The 17,218-nt window shown below is 40.7% G+C and overlaps 1 protein-coding gene across 12 annotated transcripts in view; it reads left to right on the top strand.

The window, feature by feature from the left end:
- The first annotated feature begins 6,733 nt into the window (after positions 1–6,733).
- Positions 6,734–17,218, top strand: part of LOC111151809 (cyclin dependent kinase 12) — an 80,317-nt gene continuing 69,832 nt past the window's right edge. For 11 of the 12 annotated variants that reach the window (XR_002640876.1, XR_002640878.1, XR_002640879.1 and 8 more), the window contains exons 1-2: positions 6,734–8,411; positions 13,294–14,175. Coding sequence is in view for 4 of the 12 variants with exons in the window: in XM_022510023.1 (XP_022365731.1) it covers positions 7,363–8,411; positions 13,294–14,175 (1,931 nt within the window). In the remaining 8 variants the exon portion in view is untranslated. The remainder of the gene's footprint in view (positions 8,412–13,293; positions 14,176–17,218) is intronic. The other variant, XM_022510021.1, reaches the window with a different exon arrangement.

The raw sequence follows: 17,218 nt of genomic DNA on the forward strand, positions 1-17,218 counted from the left end.
CAAAGGAGTTTGTAAATTAAAATCCCGGCTCTTTACTGAAGGACTAGTTATTGCTATCAGATATGTTTTATTAAAGATAATACGCTTTCTTGAGATACTAGATGGAAAAACTGAAATGATATTGGCTCTTTGTAACCCGACGTTCCAAGCCAGCCCAGTTCACTTAATTCCCATTTCCTAATTTTTTTCTCAAATTTCAGAAATATTTCTCACACAATGCCATTTTTTTTTTTGAAGATCTGGGAGGTTTGGTATTAGGATTTGGTATTAGGATTACCTTTGGATTAAGGTAAACTTGTAGCAGTTAGGGGCATCAGATGGTTTTAATTATATACTAAGGTGTATCACAATTGGTAGTGTCCCTATTTTGTAAATCACAGTAAAAAGAAGTAGTTTAGTTCGTACTCCACAGTACGATTTTCCGTAAATCGACACAAGGAGAAATCTGGAGTAATGCTGAGAAGTTTGTCGCCACTGCAACTGAAGAAGCTGGCTAAAATACAAAGCTAGTATTCGGTGAAAGTTCTTAACATAGTCAAGGTTTGTTTGGTTTTGTTTTAATGTTCTTTTTCCAAACACGTCTTTGAAAATAGCTGCGATAAAGTTGGATTTTACCTAGTTCCCTGCAGTGATATTAAGTGGTGAATCTCTACTGACTTTTCAGTCTCAGACTTGCCACATTTCAAAAATGTTATTCAAATATCTTCCAAAAATATTTCAGCAGATAACTACAGATCAAGTGAGCAGGCACAGCACTGTAAATTTAATAGCAAATCTTTTAAGTGTCTGGGAACATGTTTACTACCACAGAGATATCTATAACCATGCTCCTTGAAAGTAGGATTTGAAAATTTTATTTCTTACATTTTCCTCTTTATCCTCATTCCTGTTAGTCACCATGTAGTGGGTTTCTTAGGGCAGGATTTGGCCTTCATTTCTGAATCCCCATTTCCTACCTACAACTGTACTTGGGCCCAGTAGACAAATATTTTACTGGGCCTACAAAACCTTGCTAGACCCACTTCTTCTTCCCTTGTCAGTCCCCAGCCATGCTAGCCTCCTTTCTCATGCAGAAAATTCCTGCACTCTGGGTACCTGGGTGGCTCAGTTGGTTCAGCATCTGCCTTGGCCCAGGTCATGGTTTCAGAGTCCTTAGATCAAGCTCTACATTGGGCTCCCTGCTCAGTGGGGTGCCTGCTTCTCCCTCTCCTTCTGCTGCTCCCCCTGCTTGTACTCTCTTGTTTTCTCGCTCTGTCAAATAAATAAAATCTTTAAAGAAAGAAAAGAAAATTCCTGCACTATTTTCTCTCCCAGTGTGCTTGAACAGGACTTTTTAAGTGCTGGGAGAAGCTTACCTTCAACTGACCCCTTCATCTCACTAAGGCCTTCTTATTCAGATGTCAATTTAATTGTCTTCCTCTAGACTAGAGAAGCCTTCTCTAGCCCCTGACTTGATCAAGTCCTCTGTTACATTAGTTCAAGCCTCTCTCTTTTTTTTTTTTTAAGATGGTATTTATTTTATGAGAGAGAGAGAGAGTATATGTGCCTGCGTGTGCAAGGTTGGGGGAGAGGCAGAGGGAGAAAGAGAGAATCTCCAGCAGACCCCAAACTGAGCGCAGAGCCGAATGTAGGGCTGGATCTCACAATCCCGAGATCATGACCTGAGCCTAAATCAAGACTCCAATGCTTAACAGACTGAGCCACCCAGGTGCCCCTCAAACTTCTCTTTAATAGCACTTTCGCCAATTAAATGTATTAAGTACATGATGGTTCAATGCCTATCTTCCCTGTTAGATTGCTACCTCCAGGGGTGCCTGGGTGGCTCAGTGGGTTAAGCCTCTGTTTTTGGCTCAGGTCACGATCTCAGGGTCCTGGGATCGAGTCCCGCATAGCCTGCTTCCCAACCCTCTCTCTGCCTGTCTCTCTACCTACTTGTGATCTCTCTCTCTGTCAAATAGATAAATAAAAAAGATTGCTACCTCCAGGAAGGTTTAACCTGGTCCACTTCTTTCACTACTGTCTAATAACATTGCCTAGCCCAGCCCCTGATACATGTCAGAGAGTGCATATTGTTGGGATAAATTGATAGGGTTGCTGGATAAAATACAGAACACTTGGTTAAATTGGAATTTCAGATAATCAATAAATACTTTTAGTATAAAAATGTGTTCCAGGGACACTTGAGTGGCTCAGTCAGTTTAGCGTCCACCTTCAACTTAGATCATGATCCTGGGGTCCTGGGATTGAGCCCCACATCGGGCTGCCTGCTTCTCCCTCTGCCTCTGCCCCCTCACCCCGCTTGTGTGTACTAGCGCTCCATCTCTCTTGCTTGCTACCTCTCAAATAAATGAATAAAATATTTTTTTAAAAAGTGTGTTCCAAATATTATATAATATAAATCTAGCAATCTTAAAATTGAGGTACAGAGAGCATTTTATCCAAGTGAGAATATTCAAAGATAATTCACATTTATTTTTTAAAAGATTTTATTTATTTATTTGACAGAGAAAGATAACGAGAGAGAGGACACAAGCAGGGAGAGTGGGAGAGGGAGAAGCAGGCTTCCTGCTGAGCAGGGAGCCTGATGCGGGGGCTCCCAGGACTCTGGGGTCATAACCTGGGCCAAAGACAGACGCTTAAGGACTGAGACACCCAGCACCCTATATTTATTTTTTTAAGATTTATTTATTTATTTAAGAGAAAGAGAACAAGAACACACAAATTGGGAGTGGGGGGAGCAGAGGGAGAGGGATAGAGGGAATCCTCTCAAACCAACTTTCTGCTGAGTGTGGAGCCCATCTCACAGCCCAATCCCACGACCCTGGGTTCATGACCTGAGCTGAAACCAAGAGCCAGATGCTCAACCGATTGAGCCACCCAGGCACCCCTGAAAGATAATTCATATTTAAAATGCTGACAAGTGGGCACCTGGGTGGCTCAGTGGGTTAAAGCCTCTGCCTTCGGCTCAGGTCATGATCTCAGGGTCTTGGGATTGAGCCCCACATCGGACTCTCTGCTCAGCAGGGAGTCTGCTTCCTCCTCTCTCTGCCTGCCTCTTGCCTACTTGTGATCTCTGTCTGTCAAATAAATAAATAAAATCTTTAAATCAAATCAAATCAAATCAAATGCTGACAAGCATCGATGGAATCCTAATACTTGTGTATTAGGTAGGAGCTGGTAATACAAACACAACCCCAAACTTAGATGGACTCACTTGATTTAGAATTCCTAAAATATGATTGGTTACAATAATCAGTACCCCCAGATTTTTGTTAATTTATTATTGTGCCCAAAATATCAATATTAGATATACAGCTACATTTCCTCATGGAAACTGTACACAATAATGTCTATACCAAGTGTAGCTAGGTAATTTTAAAGCTTCTAAGCTTGAAAATAAAGTAATCTTTACCAAAATTTGGTTACAGAACAGAATAAGAAGTTATTTCTCATCTGAAAATGCGGATAAAATGACATTGTTTAAAAATTTGTGCTCCAAAAGTAAAGAAAGGAGAGACATGTCATTAAACAAGAAAATCGTTCAAGGTGCACATAGGAGCAGGCTTTGTATATGGCAAAAAGGGGACATTAGTCAAATTTTAAATGACTGTTTTTTTAAAAGATTTTATTTATTTATTTGACAGAGAGAAACACAGTAAGAGAGGGAACACAAGCAGGGGGAGTGGGTGAGAGAGAAGCAGGCTTCCTGTTGAGCAGGGAGCCCAATGCAGGGCTCGATCCCAGGACCTTGGGATCATGACCTGAACTGAAGGCAGACGCTTAATGACTGAGCCACCAAGGTGCCCCAATGACTAAGCTTTGAGGGAGATTTCACAGGACTCTTTAAACCTAAAATCTAAACTAATAAATTGATCCAGAGCAGGGTTGGGGGAGTTACTGACTTTAGTTAAATATTTCCTCTTGAGTACAGCCTAAAGAAACGCTTTCTGACTTGCTTTGAGGGATTTACAGGGAAAGTATAGCCTTCATCTAACTGATTACCTTGGGGTTCATAAAGTTGCCCTGACTCCCTGTCCTAGGACGTCATGCAAATAAACCAAATCGTGCAGTCCTGGAATTTCTCAGTTCAAAGTTTTTCTGTAGAGTGAAGCAACCCTTATTTTATAAAAAGCACTATTTTCACCAATTTTTGGACAAATTTCTGCAGTTTACACTTGATTTTGTATTTACACACTTGGACAAAATATATTTCCTAGCGTAAAAATTTTTTCCCAGCTTTATTTAGAGATTATTGAGACTAGAGTAGAAATGTATCCATCAAAAAGAGAAAGTGTACTGCAATAGAAAGAGTACTAGTCTAAGATTAAAGAAAGAGCTTTCCCTGCTCCTGGCCCTTCCTACACTTAATGGAAGCGTATTCCAACTCCTGAGTCTCGGTTTTAACCTTTAGTAGATGGATGTAGTAATACCAATCTTGGCTACCTTACTGGATTTTTTGTTCAACTGATATCTACTGACAGACTTAAAAGAGTTCTGTGGAAAATTGAACAGTACTATAGAAATAGAAAAATTCAGTAAAATCTTCATTTATTCATTAATTCAATAGGAGTCTCTAGTCTTCAATAGGTAACCAATAATTAAGAAAGTTTCAACTACTGTTTAATTTAGATGAATTTTATTCAAGATTTCATTTGACACATTACCATTAATTCCTTCTGCTGTTCCCATTTTTCCATTTTACCGTGGGTGTGGGTGTATCCTGGGTCAAAAACTTAATCTCATTTAGAACACATAAAAAATCAGAGTGATTTTGCTGAACTCATGCCAGTGTTTGATAAGGTGGCTCAGTCATTTCATCTAGTTGGTTGCTAAGTCATCCCACTGGCCATCATGTCAGACACTGGTGGGGACTTTTATATCCAGGCTCTCTTGCAGCAATGAATGGTTCCAGTACTTATGTCTATACCTGAGTTCCAGTACTTATGTCTATCCTTTTTTTCTTGATGGCATTAAACTTCCTCCCATGGTTAATTAAAAAGTTTACCTTTCTCATTTTTAGCAAATGTTTATGGACTCAAACATCTAGGTAAAAAATTTTCTTTTTGGTACCCATGTGACCAAAAGCAACAAGAACATCTTTCCTTTTTTTTTTTTTTAAACTGTCAGCACTTGTTTCCTTTTTTTTTTTTTTTTTTAAGTTTTATTTATTTTACAAAGGGAGACAACACAAGCAGGAGGAATGGAAGAAGGAGAAGCAGGTTTCCCGCCTAGCGGGGAGCCCAATGTGGGGATCAATCCCAGGACAGGGAGATAATGACATGAGTGGAAGGCAGACCCTTAGCAACTGAGCCACTCAGGCTCTCCAACAAGAACATTTTCCAGGAGTGATTCTGAGAGTGGATTCTTCTGCCTATATTCAGGGTAATTTCTGGGCCCAAATTTACTGGCTAATCTTCCCATTTTTTAAAAAAAAGATGTTATTTATTTATTTATCAGAGAGAGAGATCGCACAAGCATGGGGAACGGTAGGCAGAGGGAGAAGCAGGCTCCTTGCCAAGCAAGGAGCCCGACATAGGGATCAATCCCAGGACCCTGGGATCATGACCTGAGCCTAAAGTAGACACTAAATGACTGAGCCACCCATGTGACCCTGGTCTTCCCACCTTTGTTATACATATCCCATTTAATCTTCGTGATCCTATACAACTGCCCTACATTTATAAAACTTTTTAACACTCTCATCCTCCTTTAGAACCTTTGCAGTGCTCTGTATCATTCTTATGACATTAATCATCTTATATCCTTATATCTTATATCCTGTGGTATGAATATTTTCTCTGTATCTTGCTTGATGACCTTAGAGAAAGGACATTATTTCACAGGGGAGGGCCGTAAAGTCTCACAGATAAATTTGATGAATAAATGAATGAAGAATTTCGGATAAGTCATTTGAGTCCTTGGTGCCTTAGTTTCCTCACATATACAATCTTATTCAGATGACTGTGGAGATGGAATGAGCTAATGTGTGCAAAGTTCTTAAAAGTAAAATATAAAGGGCAGGATATTATTTTTTCTTGCTCATGAATACTATGTTCTACTTGTTCGTAATTATAATCTTCTGTGTGAAGATAAGAGGCTAAGTGATTCCAGAAAAGCCACAGACGATCCGAAGAGGTGATGAGTTTTCAGGTAAAGATTTTAAACAGAGTGGAGAGAGCAAGTGCCACATTATTTAAGAGCTGTGCTTTGGTGTTGGACGTGAATTTGAATCTCGTTTTTGGCACTTGCTGGACTAGCTTTGTTATCGTGTGTAAGTTATTTAACTTCTGTGACTCCGAGTTTCCTTATATCTAAAATAGGGAAGAGGATATCGCGTTTTGCAGGGTAGTATGAGAATTAGAGATGAGGCGCATAGTATACGCTATGGAAGGAGGCATTGTTAATACTTAAGGACTTGGGTTGAAGTGTCTCCACACTCGCCCTTTGTCCCGTTGACAATATTTTCATACTGGTAGTTAAAAGAGTTGTCATAAAGTATGCAAAATTAGTTTTGTGCCGGAGCCTGGGAGTTTTTGTTCAATGAGTTACCAATAAAGTTTTGAATAAACAAAAAATTCTACCGCCGTTTCAATAAAGCTTTGCTCAAATGGAGAGCGGGGAGCTTATCGCGAGAATCTGGCGGAACGCGTTTCTTGTTCAGGACCTACTCTCGCGTTGTTTGAACAAGCCGTGGTGAGAGGTGAAAGGGAAGCACGAAATACCGCGAGAGTCTTCAGGATTCTCGCGGTATTTCCTGGGTTTGCCCCCTCCCCCCCCCAAGTGCCGTTTCGGTTTAACCTAGTGTGTGACTGAGTCTGTGTGAGGGAGCGAGTGAGTGTGTGAGGTATTAAGGTGAGGCGGAGGCAAGAAGAGGGGCTCTTTCAGGAGCGAGGGACAAAGGGGGCGTGAGGCACCTAGGCCGCGGGACCCCAGCGACAGGAAGCCGCCCCGAGCCGGGCTACCGGGTAGGGGAAGGGCCCGCGCAGTCTTCACAGGGCCCCAGAGCCGGAGTCGGCCCCACAGCCCCAGGCCGTCGGCTTCCTACTTCCTCGACCTCCCCGGCGCCCGGGCCTGAGGACTGGCTCGGCGGGGGGAGGAGGGGAAACAGACTTGAGCAGCTACCCGTTGTCTCGCAACTCCACTGCTGAGGAACTCTCATCTCTTTTCTGGCTCCTTCACCCCCTACCTCATGTAGGAGGGTGCTGAGGCGTCGGGAGGGAGGAGGAGCCTGGGCTACCGTCCCTTCCCTCCCCACCCGGTTCTAGGGGCGCTTTGGTAGGCGTGGGGTTGGGGGGGAGGGTGGGGGTTACTTTTTGGAGTGCTGGGGAACTTTTTCCCCCTTTTGAGGCTAGGGGAAAGGGAATGCCCAATCCAGAGAGACATGGGGGCAAGAAGGACGGGAGTGGAGGAGCTTCTGGAACTTTGCAGCCGTCATCGGGAGGTGGCAGCTCCAACAGCAGAGAGCGTCACCGCTTGGTGTCGAAGCACAAGCGGCATAAATCCAAGCACTCCAAAGACATGGGGTTAGTGACCCCCGAAGCAGCACCTTTGGGTACAATTATCAAGCCTTTGGTGGAGTATGATGACATCAGCTCTGATTCAGATACCTTCTCTGATGACATGGCCTTCAAACTGGACAGGAGGGAGAATGATGAACGTCGTGGAACTGATCGGAGTGACCGCCTGCACAAACATCGTCACCACCAGCACAGACGTTCCCGGGACTTACTAAAAACTAAACAAACAGAAAAAGAAAAAAACCAGGAAGTCTCCAGCAAATCGGGATCGATTAAGGACCGGGTATCAGGAAGTTCAAAGCGTTCAAATGAAGAGAATGAGGACTATGGGAAGGCACAGATATCCAAAAGCAGCAGCAACAAAGAATCCAGGTCATCCAAACTCCATAAAGAGAAGACCCGGAAAGAACGTGAGTTGAAGTCTGGGCACAAAGACCGGAGTAAAAGTCATCGGAAAAGGGAAACACCCAAAAGCTACAAAACAGTGGACAGCCCCAAACGGAGATCCAGGAGTCCTCATAGGAAATGGTCTGACAGCCCCAAGCAAGATGATAGCCCGTCAGGAGCTTCTTATGGCCAAGATTATGACCTTAGTCCCCCAAGATCTCACACCTCTAGTAATTATGACTCCTACAAGAAGAGTCCTGGAAGTACCTCAAGAAGGCAGTCAATTAGCCCTCCTTACAAGGAGCCTTCGGCCTACCAATCCAGCACCCGGTCACCCAGTCCCTACAGTAGACGACAAAGATCTGTGAGTCCCTATAGTCGGAGACGTTCTTCCAGCTATGAAAGGAGTGGCTCTTACAGTGGGAGATCACCCAGTCCCTACGGTCGCAGAAGGTCCAGCAGCCCTTTCATGAGCAAACGGTCTTTGAGTCGGAGTCCGCTCCCCAGGTGAGCTATTTGCCTATAGCCCTTTCTTACTTAGGCTGGGTCATCAGGAACTGGCAGTTAGTCTTGTTAATGTTTTGTTGAAGCCCCCAGTCTTCCTCATGGACTGGAACACCTTGCTATTGGCTAGTTATTCAAGTAGGTGAATCTGGTCTTCTCTTAACCCAGAATTTGAGAAGTGGAGAGTTCGCATACCTAAAACTGCTGAAGGTAGGTACTTCCAGTGGTGAGATCTTCAGTTGTAAGCTCCTGTGAGAAAAAGAAGCTCCAGCTTATTGAATACACAGGGTTGATAACTGAGCTTATCCAGAGCTTATCAAGCAATTTCTGTTGCATTATCTTAACTGTTTTAAAATCACCTTGGTATTCGTGCTTTAGACCTCACTGGACCTGACTGGAGATGTAAGAAATTATAAATTTTCATTTGCATTATCTTGAAGCTGTTTGCCTAGGTCGTCTATCATTTGTGCGTGTGCTATCCACTGAGTCTTCAAAGCTGTAAGTTTATTTCCTAATTGACAATGTTTTGATAACTCCTGTCTTTTAACTGATGTTTCTAGTGGAAATTCAGCTGTTTAGTCCTTTTTCCTTTTGTTGATATATAGCTTAGCAGAAATTGGTTCTAAGGAGAATTCGATTTTTTTTTTTAACAGCATCACCATTTACCTACCCTGTGACCACTGGCAATTTTCAAAATCTTTCTCTAAAAAAATGATAATAGTGCTTTTACCATATTTTAGCAAAAAAGGCAGGTTAGTTTGAAATTTAATCGTTAAGATTAATTACTACTGAAAACTGTTCTTATTCCTAGATGATGAGATGTGTTTCTTTGTGGACTTACCTTTGTCCACAAAAGAAGATGGGTTTTGGTGTTATACCTGAGTGGAATCCTAATCTTGATTTGTGAACTTTGGCAATAATTTAATTTCTCCCTGCCTATGTTTCTTCATATGTAAAGTGGGAATAATGACTACCTACTTTGAGAGTAGTTGTGAGGATTAAATTAGCTAGTAAATAAGAAGTGTATAGCACAGTTCCTGGTGCAAGTCAGTAAATTCTGTCTTATGAGTGAGGAAATGTTGAATACTAGGGGAGAGATTATGCTAATTAGTAAAAATCTATGCATATCTTTTACATGTCAATATGAGTAATTTTTGCTGACTTAAAGTGATAATTATTCATAAATTAGTTTGAATTAATCAAACTGTAGAGTTCTTAGCTGTGAGGGTCTAAAAGTTCCTTAGTCCTTCCCCTCACCCCTAAACCTCCCATTTTATCACAATTTTTCAAACAGAAAAGTTGAAAGAATTATGGTGAGGATCCATATATGTACTACCTAGATTCTACAATTAATATGTGCTATATATTTTATCATATCCATCCATCTCTCCATTAATCCATCTTTTGTTCTGATTCATCTCAAATTGCAAATATCAGTATACTTCACTGTAAGCATTTTAGTGTGTTGTGTATAACATTAGCTGGAGTTGACTTTGAAGGGGTAAGAGTAAAATTTATATACAGTGAAATGGGTGTTTTAAGTGTTTTAATTTGTAAAGTAGCTTAGTCGTTTAAGGGAACATAAGAAATATTCTCAGAATACTTGTTTTCTTGAGGGAGTAGTTTCATTAAGGCTGTTTGGAGAATTTTTATTGTCATGAGTTTTGGGAATATGGAAGTGCACTTGAGACTAAAACACTAGAATGACTTTCAGAAAGAACTTGCTTTGCAGTGATTCCTTTTGGATTCATATCGCAAGTTCTCTCTTCCTCTACTCAGTTCATTGGAACTAGTGCAGTAATGGTAAAAAGTAAATCAGGAAAGAATTGGAGACACAGTATGATAGCATAGGACACAACATGTAAACATAATTTTAGAGTCAACACGCATATTTTTAGTTGGGTTTTAGAGAGCATTATATGTTTGTATGTGTGCACTACAGATTTTTTCTCATTCTCTGGACTTCCAGACAGTAAATACAAAAATTTCTTAGAGTAGAGCATACAGATCCCTTCTGTGATATCTCTGTTTTTTCCTTGGGAGACACAGTCAAAATTAAACAAGCAATATCGTTTTAAAAGACTGAAAATGCCTTGCCAGAAAGGCAATGTCTTGACATCCTCCAAATTAATATTGATTAATGGTAGCAATTTCTTTTCAGATGGGTAGAACCTAACTCAATTCGGGGGAATATACACTTGTTTTTGAGAACAGTTTTTATTATTGCCTGCATTTACCTATTGGTTGTCTCCTCTCACCACCTTGCCCCCCACGTTGGTTTTTTTTGCTTGAAGAGTGGATCTTGCCCTCAATATAGCGTTTGTATCACTAAAAGTGCCATAAGTATATGGCCATCAGAATGTTCTATTAACAATAGGCTTCTGTTCAGAAATTGAAGGGTTTGTAGCAGAGTTCCTTAGGAAGATTTAGTAATGCTGAATGATTAAAGAAACTAGTTTTTAGAGTACGTGGTTCTGACGTTACTTAGTGTTTGGGACTTTAGAAGTTTATCTTATCCTGGGATAGCAGAGGTGGTAGTTTTATCCCAGCTCCAATTCAGTGAGAGAAAACCTCTGGTTTCATCCAATTATTTACAAGAGATGTATTAGTTTGATAAATCCACTTAACCATTTTCGGCATTGTATATTCTTATGTTCATATATATATTGTTATTGCTGTTTTGAGTACTTCTATTCCAATAATGACCTGTATTTTAACTAACTTTGGAGCAAACTTCCAAAAAGCAGTGTAAGTATAAGAAAACCATGACTAATACCATGTGAGTTACTTTGCCTAAACATACGAACTATTTGTTTTGAAACATTTTTTGAAATATATCAGTATTACTAATGACCAAAGATAAAGGGAGATATTGAAGATCTGGAGTGGGAACAATTTATTTTAGACGACTGGGCAAATAATGCTTTGTTTAGTCAGGTTTTTAGTGCTATTTTTTCTCCCTTCACATTGAGGTCTGAGCACATTAGGCTTTATGAAAAGGCAAAAAGAATGAGGGTTAGGTTTCAATTTAGAATAATCTGCCTCATGGATTTCCAAATTCTTAATAATGAAGAAAATAAATTGAACATGCAAAAGTACTTTGCTTTATGAGTTCCTATAAAGTTAATGGAGGGGCACCTGGGTGTCCTGGGATAGAGCCTGGCATCTTTGAAAAAAAAAAATAAAGTTGATTGGAAATCATTTTATATTTGAAAGTACCAGAAGTCATTATAGTTTTGGGAACTTCTGATAAATTATTTGGTAAGTCAACTTTTTCAGCTTATTTATCTTGCAAATCCTAATGAGTCTTGTATCTTCGGGGTTGTTTAGTATAGGCACAACTTAATTATCGACTGAGGATACAAGGAACAAAATTTTCCTGTGATCTGTCAATTAAATAGCTCCCTAGTTGAAACAGTTAGGTCTTGGTGAAGCATGCCAGTTACTTTTAACTTCCTGATTGGTATAACCCACATTAAGTATGATGTATGACTTTTTTTTTAATCATGTTTTCATTTTATCAGATTTATTTTTTTTAAAGATTTTTATTTATTTATTTGACAGACAGAGATCACAAGTAGGCAGAGAGGCAGGCAGAGAGAGAGAGAGAGGAGGAAGCAGGCTCCCTGTAGAGCAGAGAGCCCGATGTGGGGCTCGATCCCAGGACCCTGGGATCATGACCCGAGCCGAAGGCAGAGGCTTTAACCCACCGAGCCACCCAGGCGCCCCATTTTATCAGATTTAAACCGAAATTCCAAAAAAGTAATCATTGTGAATATGGGTGTTTTCCAACATGGGAAAAAAATACTCACCCATTTTCTTGTAGTAAGTAAGTAAAGGATAATTTTAGTGTTATGTGATTGAAATATGTTGTTCCTTGTAATTTACTTTTTTAAAAGATTTTATTTATTTATGACAGAGAGAGAGAGGTCACAAATTGGCAGAGAGGCAGGTGTGGGGGGGATGGGAAGCAGGCTCCCTGCTGAGCAGAGAGCCCGATATGGGGCTAGATCCTGAGATCATGACCTGAGCCGAAGTCAGAGACTTAACCCATTGAGCCACCCAGGCACCCACCTTGTAATCTATTTTTTAAGTAAACTTTATTTTTTAGAGCAGTTTTAGATTCATAAAAAAAATTGTGAAGATAGTACAAAGAATTATTATATGTCCTCGCATCCAGTTTCCCCTGTTATTAACGTTTTACATTGAACTGGTACATTTGTTACAGTTAACAACAATATTGATATTATTATTTTAAAGATTTTATTTATTTATTTATTTATTTTTAAAAGATTTTTTATTTATTTGACAGAGAGAGATCACAAGTAGGCAGAGAGGCAGGCAGAGAGAGAGAGGGGAGGAAGCAGGCTCCCTGCGGAGCAGAGAGCCCGATGTGGGGCTCGATCCCAGGACCCTGGGATCATGACCTGAGCCAAAGGCAGAGGCTTTAACCCACTGAGCCACCCAGGTGCCCCTTATTTATTTTTTTGAGGGACGGGGTATGAGAGAGAGAGCACAAGAGGGGGGTCAGAGGGAGAAGCAGACTCCCCACCAAGCAGGGAGCCTGATGTGGGACTCGATCCAGGGACTCCAGGATCATGACCTGGCCAGAGGCAGTCGTTCAAACAACTGAGCCACTCAGGTGCCCCAATATTGATATTATTATTATTGTCATCATCATCATTATTTTTTGATGGTACCTAAGTCTACGGCCATACCACCCTGAACGCGCTCGATCTTGTCTGATGGTACCTAATTCATTTCTAAGATTGCTAAATTACTCAAAGTAGGTTCTTTAAGTTACAGTGCTCCATTGTTTAACTGATGTATTTTCCTGCATATTGTTGTCAGCTATCCATTTTAAACTGCCTTTTTCTTTTTACAGTAGGAAATCCATGAAGTCAAGAAGCAGAAGTCCTGCATATTCAAGACACTCGTCTTCTCATAGTAAAAAGAAGAGATCCGGGTCACGCAGTCGACATTCCAGCATCTCACCTGTCAGGCTTCCATTGAACTCCAGCTTGGGAGCTGAACTCAGTAGGAAAAAGAAGGAAAGAGCTGCTGCTGCTGCTGCAGCAAAAATGGATGGAAAGGAATCCAAGGGTTCACCTATATTTTTGCCTAGAAAAGAGAATAGTTTAGTAGAGGCTAAGGATTCAGGCTTGGAGTCTAAAAAGTTAACCAGAGGTGTAAAATTGGAAAAATCTGCCCCAGATACTGAACTGGTGAATGTACCACATCTAAATACAGAAGTCAAAAATTCCTTAGATACAGGGAAAGTAAAATTGGATGAGAACTCTGAGAAGCATCCTATTAAAGATTTCAAAGTGCAGGGATCAAGAGACTCTAAACCTATAGCATTGAAAGAGGACATTGTTACTCCGAAAGAGACAGAGACGTCAGAAAAGGAGACTCCTCCACCTGTCCCCACAGTTACTTCTCCACCTCCTTTACCAACTACTACCCCTCCACCTCAGACACCCCCTTTGCCACCTTTGCCTCCACTACCAGCTATTCCACAGCAACCACCTCTGCCTCCTCCCCAACCAGCATTTAGTCAGGTTCTTACTTCTAGTACTTCAACTTTGCCCCCTTCTACTCACCCAAGGACATCTACTTTGTCCTCTCAGGCAAATTCTCAGCCCCTTGCACAGGTTTCTGTGAAGACTCAAGTATCCGTAACAGCTGCTATTCCACACCTAAAAACTTCAACGTTGCCTCCTTTGCCCCTCCCACCCTTATTACCAGGAGACGATGACATGGATAGGTAAGTCCTATAGTTAACTGGGAAAACTTGACCCTCTTGATGTAAATGTTTTGCATTTTCTCTTCTCAAACTGTCAAAACTGCTCTAATACATGGCTGTTTAAAATGCTTTTATGAGTAGGAAAGGCTTTTGGTATTTGGTTTTCAGTGGAAAAGTTTTTTGTTTTTTTTTTTTTTAAAGATTTTATTTATTTATTTGACAGAGATCACAAGTAGGCAGAGGGGCGGGGGGGTGGGGAGTAGGCTCACTGCTGAGCAGAGCGCCCATGACCCTGGATTCATGACCTGGAGCCGAAGGCGGGGGCTTTAACCCACTGAGCCACCCAGGCGCCCCAAAAGTTCTTATTTATAACATTATTTAGGAAGAGAAAATTATAATTTGAGGCCTAGTAACCCTTTTTGTTCATAAGTTTATTTGATAAGGCTAACATTTGGTTCAAGTTTTTAAAAATTAATGATGTTTTTCTCCCTAAAGTTTTATGTTGAAAAAAATTTTTTTCCCTGTTAATTTTTTCTTTTATTATTTTTTTCTTTTTTTAAGATTTTATTTATTTGAGAGGAAGAAACCACAAGCAGGGGAGGGGCAGAGGGAGAAGGAAAAGCAGACTCTCTGCAGAGCAAGAAGGCCTCAATCCCAGGACCCTGGGATCATGGTCTGAGCCAACAGCAACAGCTTAACTGACTGAGCCACCCAGGCGCCCCAAGATCTTTGTTATTTTTAAGCAATCCCTGCACCTAGTGTGGGGCTCAAACCCATGATCCAGAGGTCAAGAGTTATATGCTCCACTAACTTAGCCAGGCAGGCACCTCTGTGTTGAAATTTTAATAGCTGTAGAAAAATTGAAAGAATAATACAGTTAACTCCTTTATACTCTTCACCAAGATTCACTAAACTTTTTGCCACATTTGCTTTATGTTAAGATATCATGACATTTTACTTGTGAATACTTTAGCATGTGGCAGCAGAGGCAGAGGGAGAATCAGGCTCCCCGCCGAGCAAGGAGCCCGATGTGGGACTTGATCCTAGGATGCTGGGATCATGACCTGAGCTGAAGGCAGCCGCTTAACCAACTGAGCCACCCAGGCGTCCCTAGCATGTCTCTTCTAAAACTAAGAACATTTTCCTAAAGAATCACAATACCTTAATCACCAAGAAAATTTATTACTAATTTAATAATATAATATCGATAATGATATCGAATATCCTTAGGGGTCCCCCAAAATTTTATAGCTGGGTTTTTTTCCTCCTAATTTAGGAAAAGAATAAACCAGGTTTATCTTGAAAGGCACTGCTCAAAAAAAAAAGCAATCCTGTAAGAACCAAAGAACAGTATGTAGAATCTTTACTAATTAGAATACAAATTCACAATAGGATGATGGGAAGAGCTCTAATTTTGATGAGTCCTCTGAATATTGAGAAGTGAAATGATTATGAAACATGAATCTGATTTTATGGAAGGCATTTGGAAATGTATTTATATCTTAGCAGGACTAGCTAGGCAAATACCATCAAACAAATACGATTTAGTGGTGACATATGCTATGGTAGTCTGCGTTAGTGTTTTTTCCTAAGGAGAGCCTACCCTCTTGTTCTCTAGGATATGAGTTTAATTTTAGTATGTGCTGGTGAAGCAAGCATGTGTATGAGTTTAATTTATTGCAGCAAACTTTTATTGTAACCATAAAAATAAGTGCTACTGATCTTACATCCCAGACCAATTCCCAAGCTTCCATTATTTTCCAAATGACATCAGTAATTTGAATGATGATACGTTTCAGCTCTTTACATCTGTATTTTTCCAGACTATGCTCTGTGCCTTTTTTTTTTAAGGTTTTATTTATTTATTTGTCAAAGTGAGCACAGGCAGACAGAGTGGCAGGCAGAGGCAGACGGAGAAGCAGGCTCCCGCTGAGCAAGGAGCCCGATGTGGGACTCGATCCCAGGACGCTGGGATCATGACCTGAGTGGAAGGCAGAGGCTTTAACCCACTGAGCCACCCAGGCGCCCTGCTCTGTGCCTTTTTTTTTTTTTTTTAGATTTTATTTATTTATTTATTTGACAGAGAGAGAGAGATCACAAGTAGGCAGAGAGGCAGGCAGAGAGAGAGGAAGGGAAGCAGGCTCCCCACTGAGCAGAGAGCCTGACGCAGGGCTCCATCCCAGGACCCCGGGACCATGACTCGAGCCAAAGGCAGAGGCTTAACCCACTGAGCCACCCAGGGGCCCCTGCTCTGTGCCTTTTAAGAAGGTGCAAATGTAATTAAAAAAAATTTTTTTAAGAATGAGTCCATTACTATTCATAGTGGTAAATCTTATTTTAAAGAAAAATTCTACCTGTTCTTTCTAATATTAATAATTGTCAGTTCTGCCATATCCTCAGATTTGCAAAGGAGAAGGATAAAACCTGAAATTTATGTAAAAAAACCTGTTTAGGTACACAGTATACTTCTCACAGATACAAACTACATGTTTCTGTGGGTTTTGTTGGAAAAGGAAATATCAGATGAGCATTATCCAATAGGACTCTGGGCCATGATCTGTCTATAGGAACCCTGTTTAAATATTAGTTTACCTAGTGGCTAGAATAGTTTCAGTGTGGCTGAGAATCTTCATTTTGAAATGTTTACTTGGCTAATCAAATAATTATTGAACTTATCTACCTTGTGTCAGTATAGAGTGCAGATTTCCAGAGGTGTAATAATTTTGATAGGCACATAGGAATTTCTGTCTTTTAGGTTGGGATGAAATGTAAAGTAAGACTATTCAGTGGTTATTTGAGTATGTGTGGCTATCTTTAAGAATGTGTATGAGAGGGCGCTTGGGTGGCTCAGTTGAGCAACTGCCTTCAGCTTAGGTCATGATCCTGGGGTCCTCGGATCGAGTCCCACATCGGGCTCCCTGCTAAGTGGGGAGTCTGCTTCTCTCTCTGACTGCCCCTCCATGCTTTCTCTCTCTCTCAAATAAATAAATCTTTTAAAAAAAAAAAGTGTATGAGAGAATGAAGTGAACAGAAGTATTTTTTGTTATATTATCAGTTCTGATTG

The sequence above is a fragment of the Enhydra lutris genome, unplaced genomic scaffold (genome assembly GCF_002288905.1).
Source record: "Enhydra lutris kenyoni isolate GAN:26980312 unplaced genomic scaffold, ASM228890v2 scaffoldscaffold26, whole genome shotgun sequence".
Taxonomy (NCBI): Eukaryota; Metazoa; Chordata; class Mammalia; order Carnivora; family Mustelidae; genus Enhydra; species Enhydra lutris.